We start from the raw sequence: 21,062 nt of genomic DNA, 5'->3' as shown, positions 1-21,062 counted from the left end.
CTCTTCAGAAAAATTACTCATAAAAACCCTAAGCCAACATTAGCCCCAAATCAGTTAATACCTACACCAAAAGATTAATGAGCTAAATGATTTATTTTAAATTAATAAAGGACTATTTCACCTTGTAGATACTATAACTAGCTGAGACCATCTCCAATGACAAACCAGTATAAATACTAGTGTATTCACACATAAATAGGAGATTTTAGAAATAATCCTGTAAGGAAGATGTGTGTGATAGCAGTCTTCAGATAAACTCATGTAAGACACACTCTGAGCTACACTGGGCTTCAGAACCAATTGTGTCACATTTTAAATGCAACTTTCATATTGGTTATTAAGAACCTCGGCAACCAGGTTGATGCTATAAGACTCTAGAGACACTCTGCCCCTTACTCTTCATTGCACTGGACTTGAAAAACCTGATAAAACAAGCAATTTCTCTCAATGAAAAAAATTGCAGAGAGATATTAATTTGTATATATTTTTAGGATTTTCAAATTTCCAACTGTAAGTATCCATAAAAGTGACAATATTGACAGAAGACAATTCCTGTAACTTACAGAAGTAAATTCTTGTAATGAGCAAAGTTATTCACAAACTACAATATGGAACAATGCTTGGAGGGGAGGTGGAATAAATAACAGTTTGCCTTTTGATTTCATACTTTCACTAATTAATCTCTCAAAAAGTAATTACACTCTTATTTTTCATTATTTTATTTTTTAGAAAGGTAAAAACCAAGGTTTTACTTTGATTAGATGTAAGGTCTTTAAAAATATTATAAGGTTGCATGCCAACACTACCTACCAATGAGTATTAGTGAAACATTGACTGCAAATACTGAAAAGAAAGCTTATTTCTGACGGTCATCATATTGTCCTTGGCAATAAAATATTCCTGTATTAGCAAAAATTATGCATTTATCTAAACATTTATAATTAATCCTGTGTTATCCAAAATCCTTTTAGTGTCAGAAATGTTTATTTCTGTCTATCCCATCTTCTCCCTTTATGTACCAAATATATGCTTGAGGTCCTTCAAAGAAGGAACTCAGCCACAGTAACAGTTACAAATGACTGTATTATCTCAGAACAGCTTCATGTACATACAGGGCTGTGGAACAAGTCACCTTCTTCTGACTGTTTATAGACCACAAGTTATTTCAATTGAGCAAACCCTGAATAAGAGCATCTACTCAGCCATTTTAAGAGAATTTATTTAAGTAATTTTTCTAGTAATTTACTTACATGCACAAAACCTCAGAGATATACATACATTTTAAAGAGTTAGTATCTACATAACACAGTTATGGAAACAATGTCAATACAGCCCAGGCTGCTCCATTAATAACATGAAGAAAAAAGTGCAACACACCAAATCTTTAAGGATTTTTTTATCAGCTGTTCTGACAGCATATATTTTTTCATGTAAACCAATTCTAATGCACAATTCAGCAAGCTGATCTCTCTAATTTCATGACTTTTCTGACCCAAAGAATAATCTAAGACTTCATCAAATTACCATGCAATCAATTAAAAAAAAAAAAACAAATCACCAAACACACACCCAGTTTTAGTCACCCAGTATGTTTTGGATTTAATTTCATCATAAATAAAATAAGAGCAAAGTTTATTCACCTTTGAGCCTTTTTACCACCGAATCTGACTTCTTCTCTTAAGAGCGCGAAGTGTGCCTCATGACTTGTTAATCCCAGCATTATCTATTACAAAGAGATATAAGAAAGATCTTACTTTTGAAATTTTTTTTAAAGCTTTCAAGCAGTATAAAGAAATTCTGTTCTGTTTCATTACAAATTCAAAAGTTTGCAGGTACACAAAATTACATGCTTGTTTCAAACCATTTTAGAACCCTTATGAGCTTTGGAAGATATCAAAGATGTACACACACTTGACAAATTCCTGTTGTTTGTATTATTTTAGTTGCACATACCAAATCAGCATCTAAGCCATAGAGACAGTGTCTTGTGTTTGGATCATGATGGGGCTTTGCTTTTTCTGATCTGATGAACTCCATAATTTTGTGCTCACCTTCCCCTGGAGTCTGGACACAAAAAAACAAAACAAAACAAAAACCCCAAAAAAGTCACCAAAAAAATTCAGCCGTAAGTATTATTCTATAAAATAAGAATTTATTTAAAATAGGATAGTAAGAAAACATAATGACCTCATGCCCTGATAAGTAGACTGTTATTCCTTGCCAAGATTTGTCTGTGGAAATCTTCATATTTACAAAATATTTAAGATGCTCATTCAATCTGGCCATGAATTCAGTTCCTGAAAACAGAAATCTAAGTTAAAAACAAAGCTCTTCACTAATTTGCATTTACATACCAGAAGTATTAAAAAAAACCCCAACAAATAAAACTTCTGCCAGAGATGAAGGGGATGACTGGTTTCTTTCCTAAGACATTTCACTTTTTACATCAAAGTCTAAAAAATTTTTAGAATGAGACAGTATTCCAACCCCACTGAATGTTACTAAAACTTTTGTTACAAACTTACTTAAGGCTTTATTGATTTCGTCTTCTAGTTTTTAAAAAAACATGCCTTAAGATAGGAAAATACTAACAAAATACAAATGCAAAACCATAAACACTTGAATTTAAATAGCTGACAAATTATCTTACCTGGTGTAATACAGTTGGAGTCGAATCTGGCTTCTGTAGGGAGAGTTTCTCCCTTTTCCAATGCTTTTTTTATTTTCTCTTCTGCCTCTTTTGCTGATCTGAAACAAACAGCATTGGAGAGAGAGTAAAGAATGAATCATCTTATTCAAATGTTAATATCCTAAGTACAGCTTTTTGACAAAATAAATATAGTTGATTTTTTAAAGTGCTTCAAAAATAAAAAAGGAAAGAATTTAACTCCTGAATAGAGTTTGAACTTATTTCTGAGACAACTAAGGTGGCTTAAAAATAGCACTTTTTTCACAGAAATGATGACAATCTGTCACTACTCAGATGCAGTTAGTATTTAGATTACCAAGGTGATCATACAATGGTTGATCACAATGAATGGCTATTAATGTTGAAACTGTGGGAATATTTGGTATCTAAACATCTGAAAATGCTATCCCAGAACAAAAATTGTAACATAGTTAAACAAAGCAGCAGGTGTCGAATTCCAAGGGAGTCACGAGTGAACTAAAAATTTATCACGCCCAGTAATGGAGACACTAACAAACGTCATTCCAGACTTTCTTGGCCAAGAATTTCTTAAACACTTCTGAATCAGAAGTAGAGAAACCACCAAAGTCTTACGTTTTTGTCTGGCTCTCAATTCTACTTCAATTTTCTATTTAGAACTCTTAATCTCTTCTTCATCTCAACCTCCTTTATTTCTTAAAGAAAAAATTACATCAAAAACTAAACCACACAAAAAATTGAGTTGCTTGAAAATATTTTCTCTTGTTCCTTTCCCCCTGTTTGTTTATTCTGAATTTCACTCACCATCCCTGTACTGTGTGACCACTGCTTTTATTACTTACAGCAATCTTAAAAAAGCTTCCAAGTCTCCCAAAACATTACTGTAATTCTTAATCTACTTGTAGCTCTGTATCTGAGCTCGCTTAGTAACTGGTATCAACAGGAAATCAGTTTCATTAGAAACTTGATTTTTTTCTATGACTTCCATTACAGCTACCAAAAAGGCATATCTAGAACTAGCATTCACAAATAGCAAAGACTCACAGGTTATGAAGCATCTGGAAACACCTGCACAAGCTCCAGTGCAGAGTGATTTCACAGAAAATTTTGTAAGGAAAAGCTCCCCTTGTCACCATGCACCACATGCACAGAGAAAAATTTACGTAACAAGCAAACTTTCCTTTTGGAATCATGATTTTAACATTTTACAGGTAGTTACCCTCATTCAATTAAAGTTACTGCCAAAGGCACAACCACTCATAAGCTCTTACTTTTCATGGCACATTTAAGTAAGTGGGTTTTTAAGTGTTTACTATCCTCAAGACAGAGTCAGAACTGATTTTCTTACCTAAAACGTCTCCCACGCTGCTGATTCATTTTTGCTCTTGGAGCTACTCCATCAACTGCCATAAAGAAAACCTTTCTTGGTTTAATAATGCGAAACAGTACTTCCAAATAGTGAAAAATATTGGCAAAAATCTTATCTTCTGAGATTCTGAAGTGGACATCATCATCATTTGGATGTGAACACTGATGTATAATGCCATTCATGTCCAGGTATAAGTTGTCGAATTCTGGAATCTACAAATGCCACAGTTAGTACCAACTTGGTGAATGCAACCACTGCCCAAGGCACAGCTGAGAGCACTGAACTCTGGAAATGAGCTGAGGTGGGAAGACCTCCGTGGAACTTCCAGCACACCAACAGGCAGAGTAAGAATATCTGGACTGGGTATGGGTTTGCCTGCACATGCAATCTGTTACTATTATTTTTTTCAGTGAGCCAAGTCAGCTGAACAGATTCCTATCCTATCCTGGCTGTTTCTGGAACCTCAGGACTTTTGTCCCTGTGCTCAGGTTGTATCTTCTACAACTAAAATCACTGTTTTCAGGAAGATTTTTTTTCATTTTATAAGCCTGCACATTTAATCGATTCAACCTTTCACAGCTGCACTACAAACAGCAAAAACTACAAAACTGAGTATGCAATTTCCAACAGTATTTCCAAGCAAACCTGGCTTAAGAAGCTTTAGAGTTCTCCCCCTGCTTAGCAGTTCCTACCCTGACCACTGCATGCTGTCTCATCAGCTATGCTTGTGAGCACCTGAGTCTAGAGAGTGGCAATTAGCACCAAAAGTAGAGAGTTAGCAACGATAACATCAACTTCTTACCCAGACTTTCTAAACAGATCTCCTTTTTCTTTCTAGTTCTCTGCTCTTTTAACAGCCTTATCTGTAGCAGTCACACTTTCTTTTAAAGGAAAAAAAAAAAAAAACCCCTTCCCAGATGTACACAAGCAACATACAGGGAACAGACACTGTTAAATGTATGATGCAAAAGGGCCAGTACTACCTCTGTGTTACCAAAATGTACCACAAGAGCAACTGGCATTAAACAAATCTATTCCTTAACCCCCCCAGTATGACTCTTCATAAAAATCCTCCATCACAACTGGAAAAAGGCATTGCCAACTAGTTTGTTACAATTTTCTGCAGCACTGCTGCTGACACATCTTTACCTAAATTTGAAAGGCACATTGTTGGGCTTGTATTTATCCTCCAGATGCAAGAGAAATGTAACTGTTTTAGAAAGAGGAAATAGCAAAGAGGAGAAATTAGAAATAGGATCAGGAATGATCCCCACTCAAGTGCTGTAACTAGTGTTCTGCTGCACATCATGATCTTTAGTATGGTTAAATTCAGTAACCAAACTGCTCTCAGTGCTTTCAGATAAGACAACTGGGCAGTGCACAGGCAGCATTTTAAAGAGACAAAAACTAAAGCTTTTCTATGGAGGCAAAATACATAAAAAGTCCTATGTTTTCTTCAAGAAGCACAGGCATAATATGATTTAACAATAATGCTGTTTTACATAGATAGGACTTTTAATTTGGTTGTGGGTTTTTTTTGGTTTTTTTCTCTTAGCATCTACTCTAGATATCAGTTTGTACATTCAAATGATCTGGAAGAGTTAAGTCGTGTTTACTGTTTATCTTAAGAGCTCTAACTGTCTCTTTCAAGGGGTAGCACCCCCTGCTGCCATCCCCCTGGTTAGAGCAGACACTGCTGCCTCTTCAGCTTGCCACAGTTCTTCAGCACAAGTTGAAAGATGTGTGAGCAGCCCAGGCTTCTAAGAAAACAGCAGGAAAGGCAGCATACAGTGCTGCCGCCTTGCTACACAGATAGCATTAAACACTTCAGTAAAGCCCAACAAATCATAAGCAAAGACCTAAGCTTTGTAAACTGCTTTGAAACTAGCAGGAAAGGCCAAACATCCAGGCTGGGAATCACTTGAGCTGGGCATCTTAGTTACACTGACATAACAGCTATTTAATCTTTAAAAATCACAGGTGTTTAGGGACAATGTATTAATATTCAAACACACTCTCAATTATAACCCATCTCAGAACATCCTTATTCAATCTATGAAACCACATCTATGACAGCAGCTGAAAATGATAATTAGAAAAGCTTGTATACAACAGGTACCAAACATGACATCTCTGAAAATATGACGTCTTTGTCCAGCTGTCAGAAGTATCATTTACGGCTTTCGTTGCCCAGGCTTGAACATACTTCCCGGTTTAGCTGCTAACACAAGCTGTCCGACGCAGGCGACAACAAGGAAACGCAGCAGAGCTGTAAAACCTGTCCCTCGTCATTACCGCGCCATTGGCCGTCAGCAGCTGTAACTTTTCTGACCCCAACAAGGAGTAAACTCCGACCTTGGGCTCCCCGCGGGTGCGAGGCCGCCGGGTGCTGAGGCAGCACCGCGGAGCTGCGGAGGGGAACCAGAGACAAGGAAGCGAGCCCGGCTGGCCGGCAGCCGCCGCGGGCTGGCCATTCCCGGCCAGCGGCGGGCTCGGCCCAGACAGTCAGGCTGTCAGGGGGCACCGAACCCCTCGCCCGCTCCCCAGCGATCGCCCACCGCCATCCCACCACTTTCGGCCGTTCCGAGCGGCAGGTCCCGCCGAGCTGCAGCCGCCCCCCTGCGCCGCCCCGACTGTCGGCGACCCGGCCTGGGCTGGGGCTCGGTTCCGCAGGGCCGACCAGGACCGAGGCCCGCGCGCTCGTCCCCCACCCTCGTCCCGCCGAGGGGCCGGTCGGGACCCCCACCCCCCCCGGGGCGGGCCCGTGTCAGGCAGCGGCGCTCCGTCCCCAGCTCACCTGATGCTCCTTCAGCACCTGGCTGAGGCAGGGGTACCGCTCCGAGATCCACCGGTAGAACTTGGGGACCCCCATGGCCACAGCTCCCCGCCACCCTCACAGCCCCGCCGGAACCAAACACCGCGGGCCGCGCTCCGCCCTCCTTCCGGCGCGCCGCGCTGACAGCGGCCGAGCGCCCGCACCACCGAGAGCGAGCGGGCACAGAGCGGCGGCGGAGCGGGGCGGGCCCGGCCGGGGCGGGGCTGGCGCCGGGGCGGGAGCGGGGCGGGCCCGGGCCGCCTCCCGCCCCTTGGCCGCGTCACCGCCGTCCCCCGCACGCAGGGCCTGGGAGCGCAGCGAACGCGTGCGACCCCTCACCCTGCCCCCCCCCACCCCCCCGGGCCCCCGTCTCCGCGCCCCGGGCAGCAAATCTGCTCCCCGCGCGATGGCGACGCCCGGTGCAACAGCTCCCTGGGCGCCTCTCTGCGCTCCGATAAACTGGTAAAGCCTGGAAAAACCACAGAACGCCAGCACTCACACACCACACTGGAAAAGATCGTAGTATGTTCCAAGTATTTTACTAGGAAAACTCGTCACGTTTATGGGACAGTGACAACACTTCTAGATTACCCACTAGATCGACAGAGAAACAAACGCCCTAGAAGCAGTTCAAAAACCATTATTTTACTCTCCCAAACCTCTGGATTTCAGCTGAACAGAACAAACACTCGAGCGTTACACCACAGTGTGAGCCTGTGATCAAAACCTAACAGCATTGTTTGTCTCTCAGAATAGCGGAAACAAAACCACTGTACAAAAATTCTAATGATAGCCTACTGTGGGTTAAAAGGGTATAATTTTTCCCTATCTCCCCCCCTAATTTCCCTACAATTTGGATGCCTAGAAAGCAAGCATTACTGTAAGTTAGTATTTGCTTGTCAACCATATTTATTTAGTCTACTCTTGTCTGTGTTAAAACGCCTTTTCTGAAATGGAGTCTGAAAAACACTCCCTGGAGCCGTGCTTTTTCCAAGGGAGGGAAGAGGGGCTGTGCAGAGCTCTCACGAGCCTACAGGGATGTTACAGTCACAGGTACAATCACCTGCCTACTGTCCTGGCATTACAGCTGCACTGCCAGGGTTCTCCAGCTCCCAGCTCTGTGTGGTGGCCTTCAGGAGGGTTTCTTAGAGCACTGCACTCAAGGGTTCAGAACATTGTACCACTTTACCAGTTTACTCATGCTAAGATTTAAGATCCCAAAAGCTTTCCTAGACATAGCCGGGCTACATGGAAGGAAGCTGAAGAAAAGTCTACTGCTGGAAAGAAAGACTATTTTTAGAAAGCCCTTCTGAATACGAGTAGGAAAAGTTGAAATAACCACTCTACATCATATCAATATTAAACTTTATTGTCATATTTTCTAATCTAAGCTAAATGAGAAAAATGTTTACAAAAATACACAGTACTTTATAGAGTGCATCTTTCAACATCATGAAAATTTTTCTTATAGTCAGAGTAAGACACTTGCAGAGACTTGCATAGGCTAATTTTTAAGCAGTTCTTATGTACTGCCTTCTACATGTGTGCGAAAGGTAAGTCCTAACACCTTACACATCTGCATTCATAGCATTCCTGCAAGGGCACTGTACATTTTACACAGATTTTGGATGACCAGAAGACGACTTCTGCTTGCAGCCAGAAATCAACAGAAGTAACCAGGTACCACTGATTCATTCCTTCCCAACAATATTATAGCTACAGCACTTGTGGATGGTATCATTCCAAAGGGAACAAATTTCACATGTATGGAGCCCAGCCCATATACATCTGGCAGAGCAAGTTGTCATCACTTGCTTCTTGAATGAGGTAATGAACATGTCCTTCAATAGATAAAGGTAATCCTTTGATTCTGTTTCTAGTCTTAATGACACCTTGCAGCCGTTGTTCTATATCAAGGACATGGGTTTTGGCCTGGAAAGAAGAAAAAAAAAAAAGGTACTATTCATGAACTTCCACTTCTCAAAATAAAACCAGTATTTGTTAGGATATGTTTGAAATCGTAATTTAATACAAAATCCAGATGTCTATACCAGCTACACTGAAAATAAAGGCTACTCTTTTGTTGGGGAAGATGAAACAGGAAAGCCTTATAAATATGATTGCCTGACAAAAGATTTTGAGAATATGAAAACTACAGGCGACATCGAAATGAAAGCCACTTTTGAAATACCAGGTCTTAGTTACTGAACAACTGGAAAACAATGGTATGGCCAACTGAAGGTAATCCCCTCTTGATTGAACAATACCCTCTGCTTGCAGGCAGGTCCAAGGGTCAGAGCAGACCCTACTAGCTCAGCAGAAGGAGTCCAAAGAGTAGTTTTTAGAAGTTAAGATGTAACACTCTATGGTAATATAAGAACTCTTATAGGCTGTATGTAAATGCTATAGGATTTGTATCTTGTATTAGATTGGTTAGTGACAATTAGAATATTCAGTACAGAAGATGATTTATTGTATTGTAACCAGGACTTCACCATTCCATTCTATTCTCATCACTTCTTCACTCTCTTTGCTCTCGCTCTCTCCTTCTCTTACCCGCTTACTCTCTTGCTCTCTTGGGCCTGCTCAGAGCTGCCAGCAGCAGCTCTGAGCAGTGCCCCTATACCCACGCCCTTTGCAATAAACCGCATGTCCCAAGATCTGCCTATAGAGATCTCGTCACCGTCCGTCTCCGTCCGTCTCCAACCGTCAGTACAGACTGAACCCCAAAGTCCTACACTCTTTATAGATAAAAATGATGAACAGAGAGATGACAAAGAACAACCAGAGAAATTTTTAAATGAAAGGAAAAAGACAAAGTTTCAATTAGAAAATACGTAATTCGTAACAATAATGGACATTTGACATTTGAATATCTTAGGTTGTGTTTGTTTTAAACTCACCTTTTCATTGACAACTTCTCCAGTTTCATTCACCTGGGCTTTTGTATTCCCTTTAACAGGTTTACTCCATTCCACAAGAGGATCATGGAGAAAAGTCTTTAAGACACTAAATAAATTAAGAAAATTATATCATACATAAAATATATTTAATTTTCAAAACACAAACACTGACAGGAGTCTGTAGTTAGTGCTGAATATTTCTACTGCTTTATATTTAGCTCCATGTCATGGTGAGAGTGAGCTGCAGGATAGGCATATGCTGGAACTGGCATATATATTCCCCAGCAGTTAGTGTTTCACGCGTTTAGACTACAGACAGCTTTTAGGAGTTTGCAGCAAAAGCAGTTGCCATACCTCATCAGAGGCTCCCTTTGATCACGCATCAGCCTCATGGTGACTTCACAGGCTCTTCGGAAGAGACCTTCTGTTCCCATCGGACCCATCCCATTAACCATGTTGTGAGTGAGCCGGAAAGGAACAATTTCCGGAACTTCAAAAGTTTCTCCCTTTACATTGATAAAAAAAGGTATGCCCTGGGTGTTTTAAGCATTATTAAAGAATAACATTTGCAATGGTTTTAGTTTTTTTTCCCCATCTTTGTCAGTGGCAGTTTCCTAGCTGGCAAGAGATGCTTGCTCAGATCCAAGTCCTACTCCGATAAGGGGAAATTACAGTGAGTAAAGGATAACATTATCCAAATAACCTCTTTTTCCCTGTTTTAACACACTAATACAGGGTATAAAATTTTGTTCTTAAATACATATTTATGCTCTTTAATCTCATTGCAAAATGCTAACTTTTCTAAAATGCAAGTTTGCTTAAAAACATTTTTTTTAAATTAAGTGTTGTATAGGACACTTTAGACTACTTAGAAAGAAACCAGAAGAAATAACCCAACAATATTTCTACTTCACTTATCTGAATTAAAAAGGCCACAAGTCCCACACCAAAAGCATCTTTCAACTGAAACACCAAAATTCCAAATCCCAATCTGGTTGGCAATTTCTGCAGTTTATTTTTATAGAACTGTTGGACTTTTTCTGCTGAATTTGTGTGAGAAAGAACAAGAAACTCTCCACAACAGCAGAATTCTGAATGTAGCAATTGCAGTTTTGTTTAGAGGGTGATGGTGGAGAGAGGAGAATCACAAAAGATAAACAGTCTAAAATTTGGGCTATTTTAGTGTATCCACATCAGATAATCTGATACTGGCTAAATCAAAAAGTTGGTTTTCGCTGAATGCAGCATACAGAATCCTCTGCAGCTCACATTTTCTTTATATACCCCAGGCTTTTTTGTGTATAAATAAGAGACGAGTAAGAGAAAGAACACAGCAGATAGGCTTAAGTAAAAACATGAAAAAACCCCCAAGACAGTAGAAGTTTATAACTTATATGCATATAAAATACAGAGCATGTTCAGCAATTGGCATTTCTCACCTTGTTGAAAAGGCAGTTGAAATCCACATGCACACACTCCCCAGTGAAAGAATCAAACAAGATGTTCTCCCCGTGCCGGTCTCCCAGCCCCAGGATGTACCCCACCATGGACATGACGGCAACGGATCGGCAGTAGGCTGACCTGCTGTTGTACCTGTGGGAATACAGAAGGCACGTCTGAGTCACTGCCTTGGATGAGCTGTCCCTATTCTGTAGTCCCATTAATTCTTCGGGAAATATACAAAGTAGATGTTCTTGAGCCGGTCCAATCCTGGTCACTCACCATGAAGTAGGGTCAGGAAATGTCCTAAGAAACCATTCATGAAAGACGGGAGGATGACGAGGCAGAAGGACCTCTTTGAACATTTTCAGCTTTTCAGGCAAAGGTGCTGACTTTGGAAGCATGTGCTGCCGCAGTTCTTTTCCAGTCATATAGATACCTGCAACAGACTTCCTCATTTAGGCAAAAGAAATCCCCAAACATAAAGCTTTGTATGTGCTATTACAATATGGTAATTTAGAGAAAATAAATGTCTCCATAAAGTTGAAATAAATGATCAAATGAAAAATAATCTATAAACCATGTTGATTGTGGGACACAGGAAAGTTTTTCCCCGAACTTTTATTGCACTGACCAGAAAGCTGCTTTGTTAACAAGAAATTCAAAAGAAATCTGATCTTTTCTCTGGAAAGATGCTGTACTCTTAATCTTGATTCAATTGTATATTATTTTAATTATCTCACTAAATGTAACAGAAATGAAAAATAACAAATCAAATCTAAAGAAAAAGTTCACAGTATTTTTTATTATTCAGTGCTGCACATACATTCCCATGCTGCTGGCACTGCTGCTGAAACAATTTACATCACTGTATGTAAGAAAGTATTGAGATGCATGTGGTATCAGTTCTTGTAAGGAACTTGTTCATTCCGGGCACCAACTCTCTTCCATTTAAGAGCAAAAGTCTACCACTCACATGAATGATTATATATTGCAGATAGTTAAATACATGTGACTACATCTTCCTAGAATTTAGCCCGATTCTTGCCATTTGTTTCATTTACTTATTAAAATACAAGCCCTTTAAAAAGATCTAAAAACTTTTACTATAGTCTAATATTTTTCTTTACCTTTCTCCTTATAAAGTTTTATCAGGATATTTCTTAGACCAGCAGTGTTATTCACCCACTCAATTATGCCACATTCATCATTTAATGGAATCACTGCGTAGGTGCGAATATGGAGCTCTCGCCTACGGGACTCTGCATCTTTTCTTAAGCACTATTCACAAAAGAAAAATGAGATTCACTGATAACACAGATAGGAACAAAATGGATCTATAGCATTTACATTCTATCTATAACTACTTTCCAATCACACAATCTGGAATTTACAAATCTAAGCTTCACAGTCTGCAGTAGGTCAAATGCAAGCAAAATGTGCATCTGTTCTCCAAAGTAAATTTAAAAAAAAAGAGGGTTTTGCAATAAAATAGTCAAACTGCATAACTTGTACATGGCTTAAATCCTTTAAAAGCAGTATTTGAAATAAATCTTTTAGTGTTTCAGAGATGCTGTCATTTGCTTTAACCTCATAGAAGACATGGTACCTTAAGCATATTGTTAAGAGGAAAATACAACCAAAATAAGAGGTATGGCAACACTTTAGTATGAAAAGATTAATTTACCTATTTTTTATAAAATATGTTAGAAATTACTAAATAAGAAATATTAAGCATGACAGCAGAAAGTTTACAGGTATTTGTTTACTGTAAATAACCTGTCCTCTCTATTTTTGCTGGGATAAGCAATTGTTTTGGCAGAATATTGTAATTTGTTATTGTTTCCACAAGTCTGTAACAAGTCATACATTTTCAATTGCTAGTGGTTTTCACTGAAAAAAGGTATTTTGTACCAGTTTTCTTCCAGTGAGCTTTATCCCAAGCTAAATTGGCTTTTTTTTGTTAAATAGCTCAGTGTTCTGTCCTGGTCAATAAGTATAATGCATCTGATTGTCTCATTCATCAAACCTTATTAATAAGGGAGTTGAATTCCATCAGCCGACAGTCTTTTCTTAGATCATCTTTAGGCTTGCACATCATAATGTAAGATTTCCCATCTGAACCTTTCAAGGTGATCTTTTTTGGCTTTTGAAGTGAGGCAAGAATTTCCACCTAAAGAAAAATGAAGTTTTTTACTAACTTCTCTATCGGATTATCCGAAATAAAGTGTGTAATTGTAATAAACCACTGCAACCAATCGTGTTAGCATTCCCATGGTGCTGCAGCACATTAACCTCAGACCAAAACTTTATCTAAGTGCCAAGAGGCCACACCTGCCTCAGGCTGCTGTGACAGAAGCAACTCAGTTTCCACAAGAGTAATTATGGAATCTCCTATTAGTTCCTCCCATTTCTAGGGAAAACACGTATTTGCAGCTACATTTGTTTAACATGAAGTGAAAAAACATGTGCCAACTAGAGCCTTACCGCATCATCAAAGCCTGCAATGTAGGCCCAGCATCCGGGAAAAGGGTCATGGTTAGCATGGGTACCAGGAATTGAAGGAAGAGTCGGTATCATTACAGATTGTAAGGGAATGAGAATTTCACTGAATGTGTGCTCTTCTACTAATCTTTTCAGTGTTTTGAAATGAATATTCATGCTTAATGTTGAGCTGTTTCCATCAACCTTGAAAAAAATGTTGATCAAAGTTAACAATAACATTTAAAATTAACACTTAAAATAATACTGCTGTTTCACATTAACTAATAAATAATAAATGCTTATTGTAATTAAAAAAACCAGCAAGCTACATTGCAAATTAAATAATCCAGAAGTAATATATCTGGCTGTTATGGCAGACTTATTTTTCACTTTGAATATAAATACAGAAAAATGAAAGAATTCATTTAGTTTTACCTTGATTATCAAATTAATTTGTTCATAAGAGCACACTCACCGTATTTTTACAGTAAAACTCTGAAAATTAATGGACATGAATATGTGAAAGTACAAAACAATGTAAAGCCCATGCACTGTGAAACAAGCCATTATGTACTGAAATATTTTACAATGTGCTCGATTGAGAGCTATTTTAAATCTTTTACAACACAGTGTAGTTTCTGCTGAACTGCAGTAATATTACGAAGTAATATAATTATTAATAATAATTAATATCTATGTATAAGCATTAATATGTTATTATTAATATTAATATAATTAATATTATGAATTGGCTAATGAAAGCGATCAGAAGCAGCTTTTGCATTACATTCTTGAATAATCCTATGACACGCATTAATTTATTTTTGTAAGTACCGGTTTGTTGCAGAGTTCCAACAGCTTGTCTGTAAGGCGTGTGGCATCTCCAATAAATTTTCCTAAAGATTCCTTCATGTGAATAGCTCTGTTTAGAATTTCCTTACATCTATTGACACGCATAGGGTAAGAGGACTGAAAAAAAAGGAAAGTTAAAATTTATTAAACAATGAGTTGAAGAATTCCTCCCCCCCCAGTAATTAATTCTTTCCTCTACTTATTGCTTATCATATTTAATATCTGGAGAAGGATATGCTTCAATTGTGGCACTGTTACTGGGTGTGCGTGGGGGTTATTACTTCTGAAACCATTCTTGGGAGTCCCACAACATAAAGGCCAATATTCGAGAATGTCAATGTATCCTGAATGTTATTTCACCAGACTAAAGAAAGAGCATTCATCATGCTTCCCAGTCTGCTTTGGAATAACCTTACTGCCAAATACTTAGTAGTACATCTATCTACTAAGTTGAGTATAAAACTGAAAGTACTGTAACACAATTAGTAAATGAAACAAAATCTGTTGCTCATAACTACACAATTCATCAGCTATTTGTTATTCAAATTTCCTTTCCTAATATACCATACAAGTTTGGATGCACATTAGCATTCCAATTTGGAACATTTAAACTGTAATATCTGAATTAAGACTGCAATAAAATATTTTGCAGTGATGGCATTGATATCCTCTTCCACAACACTGTATCACAACACTTAAACTCTCAATTCCTTCTTATCAGCTTAGAGTAAAATAGGTTATATTTACATTTCTGAGAAAAGCAGTTTTGTAAACTTAATAAAGGTGTAGCTGTACATATCAAAATACCTTGGACACAGCAGTCATCATCCACATTGCTTGCTGTGGATAGGCTAAAAACACTTTAGCAACAATCACCATCAGAACTGCAAAGACTTCATCATGAGAATGGCAGATTCGGGAGATGAGCTGAGAAAAGGCTGTCAGGAACTGGTAAGGTGCCAGGTGATTGGTGTGCTCTGTAATCACCTTGTTTATTTTAGCCAGATCATTTTTCATTTGAACACGTTCTGAACGACCAGCTGAAAAATAAAAGGAAAAGACTATGTTCCTGGTTTTCCCCACTGGAAATGGAAAGTCATTTAAACCAAGCCTATAGAATAATAGCAATTTTCATAAGCCAAAAAAACCTGAAGGCAACAAAAAAGCTCCTACTGTAAAGTTCTTTTTAACACAGCATACAGTGACTGAATACATATGCTATTTAACTAAGCAGAATACCAGGCAATTAAAAGCTCTCTTTACACTCTTAAAATTACTTCTCTAAAATGATACAATGGCATAGAACAAACTAAAAACACTCCATGTATTTGCCTGATAAAAGGATTCCAATGTTCTTTAGTGGAGAGGAAATGAAGAAAGTCTTTCCATTGGATGAAATTAGCACATCTGCTCCGATCTCCACCCCTGCACCTGAGGGCCCAGCATGAGTTTCACAGCAGCACCTCAGAGAGCAGGACCTGATGTGCCTGCAGCCAAACACAGTTGACCTAAGTGTGTAGAATGAGGACAAGATCAAGGAGCACAACTGTCTGCTTCACTCCAGACCTGCAAGCAATGTTTGCAATTTTCATTTGTACCAAGATCTCCCACCCAAAATGCATCTGTGGTGTTAGTTTCACATGCCTTCCTGCTCCCTGCCTACAAGATTTTTTTTTCCCCTTCATTTCAGTAAAATGAGGGGTAAAATTTCAGTCAAATTCCGAGTGGAACCAAAACAAATTGAAAAAAAGCCCCAAAGCCTAACACTTTACTGTAGCAAGTGCATACAAAACTACTACTCATCACTCATGAGACGACTGAAAAATGGTGACCAAGGGCATGCAAGGATTTTCCCTATATGTATTTAATGACTTCAGTTACCCAAGGAACAATGCTGTCTCATTATATTATTTTTAAAATCTGGAGGATTTAATTAAAATAATTAATACTCTCCTGCATATTAACATCCCGTATTTAACAAGAATAGTAGTACTTTCTTGTTTCCATATAGCCTCAGGCAATAAATCTAAACAAAGAACTGCAATTACACTTCACTGTTCTTTCAATCATCTATTCAAAAGAATGACATGGGAACTATGTACTGGGAAAAAATGTTCTACCTTTATCACATTCATATGCTTTTGCTCCAAAGTCCAGCCATAAAGACAGCATTCTTGGCATTGACTGATAGATGAATTGGTTTCCATACTGTAGAGACCTGTGATTACACATTTAAATCAAAGTATGTTAATGATGTATATTAGAAGTAAGAAAAATTTTACATTCATATTTAACATTCCATTCTAACTTTAGAAATTTATGTCAGCATTTTAATGCATCTGCAACAACCAAAAATATACAAAGGGTTTGTTTTTACTACTCAAAACCACAGATGAAACAATTAACTGTCCGACAGAAGACAGACAATTGTTTAGTGAAAAAAATTAATTAGGTATGAAAAAAAAAAGGAAGCACGCAGTATTTTGTTTTACAATACTGCATAAAAATTTGAGTCAGTCTGAATTGGTGAAAGACAATATATTCCTACAGAAATGTTTTTTCCCAGTATAATAATCATCCTTCTATAGAAACTAAGCAAAGTTCCCCTCTAACCTGCCAAAGTGATGAACTATGTATCTAATCAGATCTCCTTGTTTTTCCATCTTGTTGTCAGTTACCATCGGCATTAATTTATCATAGTACTTTGCAAGATAAAAATGTCCATCTTCCCATTCTGGCAAGAAAACTGTAACATCCTGCAACAAAATCAAAATGAGATAATTACTTTTGAGAGGATGCTAACTTAAAAATAAAAAATAAAAAAATTATTCTCAAGAAACAAGCATCTTGTATTAGTTACATTGTGCAGAGTACATGCAAAAAAAAGTATTAATTCTTAACCCTGTAACTCCAAAAATTCTAACTTTGCCTCAAGATAATTGCCTCTACAAGCTAGAAGTCTTTTGGCTTTGAATACCTTTTGGGTTTGGAGACAGCAAGACAATTCAAGACAGAATGATATGGGATTCCTGAACTAGGAAAGATCACACTTTCATTAAAATCAGGTTCCTGATCCTAATAAACTCAGTACTGAGTTTCTTAGAGCTTTTTGAAAAGTGAAACAGCAGGATGTTAACAGTTGGACCCGATGATCCTTCTGACCTAAATGAATCTATGATTCCACATTTTTCACGTTTCTGTTCTCCTTCTACATCATGATGTTTAAAAGAAAAACAAAAAATTGTGTGACGTATCAGAAAAGAGGTAAGTTGGTGAGAGGCACATCCCTTCTCTAGTAACACTGGTTTCTTTCCTGTGCCAATACTTAGCAGAGAGTTCTGAGCATTAGTGTTTCCGTAAAATCCAAAGAAATTTCATTTGTTTTCATTATTTCAACCTTCATTTGATTTAATACATTTACAGATCTCTCTAAGTGACTGTTACAAAGTATGTTATTTAGTAAGACAGCAGTAACAGTAACAGTATCAAATGCCAAAACTTGGATAGGAGACATGCTGCTTTTAAGGAAACATAAACATGTACATCTCCCACTGTTTTAGGAGGCAATATTAATCAATGCCAAAAAGTATTTCACAGGCATCACAAGATGAAGCATGCAGTGCTGTATTGTTCAAGAAGAACATACCAGCTGTCCCTTTTCCTAGTTCTTCAGAGACTGGAAGCATATTTAAAGCACAGTTACAAGTCACTATCAGAGAGAGAAATAACACTGAAGAGTAGTGCAATGTATCACCAAGTCAACTTTGTGTATTTGGAGTAGTCCACATTTTAGTGAGGAATTCTATTCTGTGTAAGCATGAGAAAAAAGCCATGCTTCTTTAACTTGTTTATTTTAAAACAATTATATGAAGTATTTGTAGCTGTCACTGATGAGAACTGTACTGATGTGTTACATTAAACCTGGTTAAGACAGTAAAATCTTTACAGGAACTGCTTCCCTCCTACACACTGATGCACTATTTAATCCCATTTATGTTATATTTGACATCATCAGGAGCAGAATGACAGCTTACTTAAGGAATACATTATTATTCAAAGCTCCTGCCTTGTTAACAGTAGTATTCCAGATTACCTTATACTTTTTCATCACTGCGTTGCTTTCAAAGTTAGCAGTTTCTTCCATAAATCTGCCCACTAGCAGCATTGCCCGACCATGGATGAGCTGATTTTTGCTATTGCAGGGTGCTTTATTTTCAGGGAAACATAACTCCACCCCCTTCTGGAGAACAATTAGTGCTTCATGAACCTCACCCTAAGGGGAAGACAGAAAACATCTTATATACTTTAAATAAGAGAAATGCAAAACCTCCCTCTTACAGTTGTTATTAAGGCAAAGCTATGACTCCAAGTGTGTTCCAGGCCATTCTGGCTGTGGTAACTGAATATTACTGACTTCAAATGCTTCTTGTATTTCCTTGTTATCTCAGCATTGTTGCGCCTTTAGGTGTATCACAATAATTGCCCTCATGTTTGCTGCCTACTGCTATTAGTTAAAAGGAAACAAATTAAGGAGAGGTCTACTATTAACACAATTTAAATTTGGCTGTTTTGAAAGAGGCAGGTAATGCACCAGTTTTATACGAAGGTGCCAGAAAGGTCAGTGCATACAGAAAAGGGCTATGCATACAGAAAAGGGCTGACCAGAAGCTGGAGGATCAGCTGCAATGTGTTCATAGTCCCAACTGACATATCTTGTTTTACATATGCTGATTTTGTGCCATTTTTTTCTTGAAGAAAACTAAAAATATTATTTTCTTGCATTAAAGAAATTAAATTCCATTTTTGTTTTCCTTACCTTGGACCAGAGCCACTTTGCTCTTTCTACATAAAGTTCTGAGAGCGTCGATTCTCCAGCATTCAGCAGAGCATTATAGGCAGTCTGGTGATGACCAGCTTTCCTTGCAACTCTAGCACTCTGAAGCCAACACTGACCAACAAGCTCACTGTAATCCTGACTGCAAAGACATTTTTGCAGAAAATGAAACATTTCTATTATAAATGCTAGAAAATCTGAAGTAAATATCACAATGTGTTGAAACACAAGTTGAATTTCTTAATAAGCTATATACTACATAATAATAATTTAAAACTATTTTAATACATTTGTTTCACCCTTGTTTCCATTTAGGCCTAGAAACAAATACACCTTCTTCCCGTTTCTTGCTTCTCTTTCCTATAGATACCACTTTTCCTCTCTATTTTGAAGGTACATAATATTTGAGGACTACTTTTGTCTACAAGAAATTTCCAGTTTTATCTTCTCTCTTCTTACACATATGGAAACACAGAGTATTACTGAGAATACAAAATAGACAAGAAACAGTCACATCCTCACCTTTTACTGAGACTAAGCAAAGCCCTTCTCAGTGCTAAAATGGGTTCTTTTGCTCTGTAAGAGTTTTGGGTCATTTCAATGCGAGCACACCAATTCAGGGAATCTCTACTGTGGTCACCATCTGGTTGCTGAAACATTGGCCCAAGACTGTGTTCCAACTCACACAGCATATGCAACCTTTGTTAGCAAAATAAAGGAAAAAAAGTGTTGAAAATTGATTGCTGTCTGAGATACATGCAAATTTTACAGAGTTTTTTGCCATTTACTTTCTAAAAATCTGTCTCTGTAAATAATGTCATCCAGTAAGATTTATTCTAAAAGCAAAAATGCAGCAAAAGCAAGCACACAACATAAAGGATTTGTAAACTGATTAGTTATTTCCTTAATATTCCTTTGCCAAGCTGCTGAACAGAGACAATGTAGATCACTTGGACAGGAAGTCGATCTTTAGAAAGACTATTTCTGTCCATTACTTTCAGCAGTAATTCTTCAGAAAGTCTAGTATTTTCAACAAATCCCATTTTAAAAGCAATGTACTTTTACTTAAAGTGAAGTTATTCCATTTATTTAAAAATACCATTACTGTTATTATCTGTCACTGTAAAGATGGAAAGCTGAGTGGTTGTAAATGCCCCAGTTCTCACTGGCAGAGAGCAGTGGGTACAAATGTAGTGGGTACATCTGACAGAGAAACAGTGACTCTTGGAAGGCTTCCAAGTAGCCTGGATCAATGGCTAAAGGAAACTACTTTGAAACATTTCTTTCTCAATACTCAAACTTCTTTTCCCAAACAACACTGGAGAAATTACCAACATAAAATAGAATTAAGAAGTAAAACACACACTTCAACTGGCTTCAGGCAACATCTTGCCAAAAGGGTGCACTTAAAGTGCCGAAGAAGTATTAAGTCTTTTTATTCAAAAAGGCTACTCACGTTTTAGTCTACTACAGCCAAATTAGAAGTCTAAGTAGAAAAGTAGAACTACCAAAAGGGATATGGTTTAATTCTTACTGCTCTTTCTTGATAAAAAAGGGAGCGCTTTTCAGTCTCCATATGGACCAAAAGAAATGCTCTTAAACTAATGGAGTTACTGGCCTATTTGTACTACTTCAAGCATGGAATTAAATTGCTGATTTTTATTACCTGACATTTACATTAGCTTGCTAGCTGATTT

The 21,062-nt window shown here is 38.0% G+C and overlaps 2 protein-coding genes across 8 annotated transcripts in view; both read right to left on the bottom strand.

The window, feature by feature from the left end:
• XRN1 (5'-3' exoribonuclease 1) overlaps positions 1-7,037 on the bottom strand; it is a 42,008-nt gene extending 34,971 nt beyond the window's left edge. For 2 of the 4 annotated variants that reach the window (XR_005602699.1, XM_039557328.1), the window contains exons 1-6: positions 6,835-7,032; positions 4,017-4,249; positions 2,651-2,748; positions 2,188-2,297; positions 1,954-2,064; positions 1,641-1,723 (exon numbers count right to left, since the gene is read on the bottom strand). Coding sequence is in view for 3 of the 4 variants with exons in the window: in XM_039557328.1 (XP_039413262.1) it covers positions 1,641-1,723; positions 1,954-2,064; positions 2,188-2,297; positions 2,651-2,748; positions 4,017-4,249; positions 6,835-6,909 (710 nt within the window). In the remaining variant the exon portion in view is untranslated. Of the gene's footprint in view, positions 1-1,640; positions 1,724-1,953; positions 2,065-2,187; positions 2,298-2,650; positions 2,749-4,016; positions 4,250-6,834 lie in introns of all 4 variants that reach the window. The other 2 variants (XM_039557329.1, XM_039557327.1) reach the window with 2 other exon arrangements.
• Positions 7,038-8,200: 1,163 nt separating this feature from the next.
• Positions 8,201-21,062, bottom strand: part of ATR (ATR serine/threonine kinase) — a 39,750-nt gene continuing 26,888 nt past the window's right edge. For all 4 annotated transcript variants that reach the window (XM_039557102.1, XM_039557104.1, XM_039557105.1 and 1 more), the window contains 15 exons: positions 19,888-20,064; positions 19,348-19,507; positions 18,625-18,804; positions 17,145-17,287; positions 16,652-16,749; positions 15,339-15,571; positions 14,514-14,648; positions 13,683-13,883; positions 13,225-13,368; positions 12,326-12,476; positions 11,478-11,634; positions 11,195-11,348; positions 10,110-10,261; positions 9,756-9,861; positions 8,201-8,784 (listed from right to left, as the gene is read on the bottom strand). In XM_039557102.1, the coding sequence (XP_039413036.1) occupies positions 8,611-8,784; positions 9,756-9,861; positions 10,110-10,261; positions 11,195-11,348; positions 11,478-11,634; positions 12,326-12,476; positions 13,225-13,368; positions 13,683-13,883; positions 14,514-14,648; positions 15,339-15,571; positions 16,652-16,749; positions 17,145-17,287; positions 18,625-18,804; positions 19,348-19,507; positions 19,888-20,064 (2,365 nt within the window). In that variant the 3' untranslated portion in view covers positions 8,201-8,610. The remainder of the gene's footprint in view (positions 8,785-9,755; positions 9,862-10,109; positions 10,262-11,194; positions 11,349-11,477; positions 11,635-12,325; positions 12,477-13,224; positions 13,369-13,682; positions 13,884-14,513; positions 14,649-15,338; positions 15,572-16,651; positions 16,750-17,144; positions 17,288-18,624; positions 18,805-19,347; positions 19,508-19,887; positions 20,065-21,062) is intronic.

This window comes from Corvus cornix, chromosome 9, assembly GCF_000738735.6.
Source record: "Corvus cornix cornix isolate S_Up_H32 chromosome 9, ASM73873v5, whole genome shotgun sequence".
Taxonomy (NCBI): domain Eukaryota; kingdom Metazoa; phylum Chordata; class Aves; order Passeriformes; family Corvidae; genus Corvus; species Corvus cornix.
Note: the sequence above shows the minus strand (reverse complement) of the source record. Positions and strands in the feature narration are given on the sequence as shown.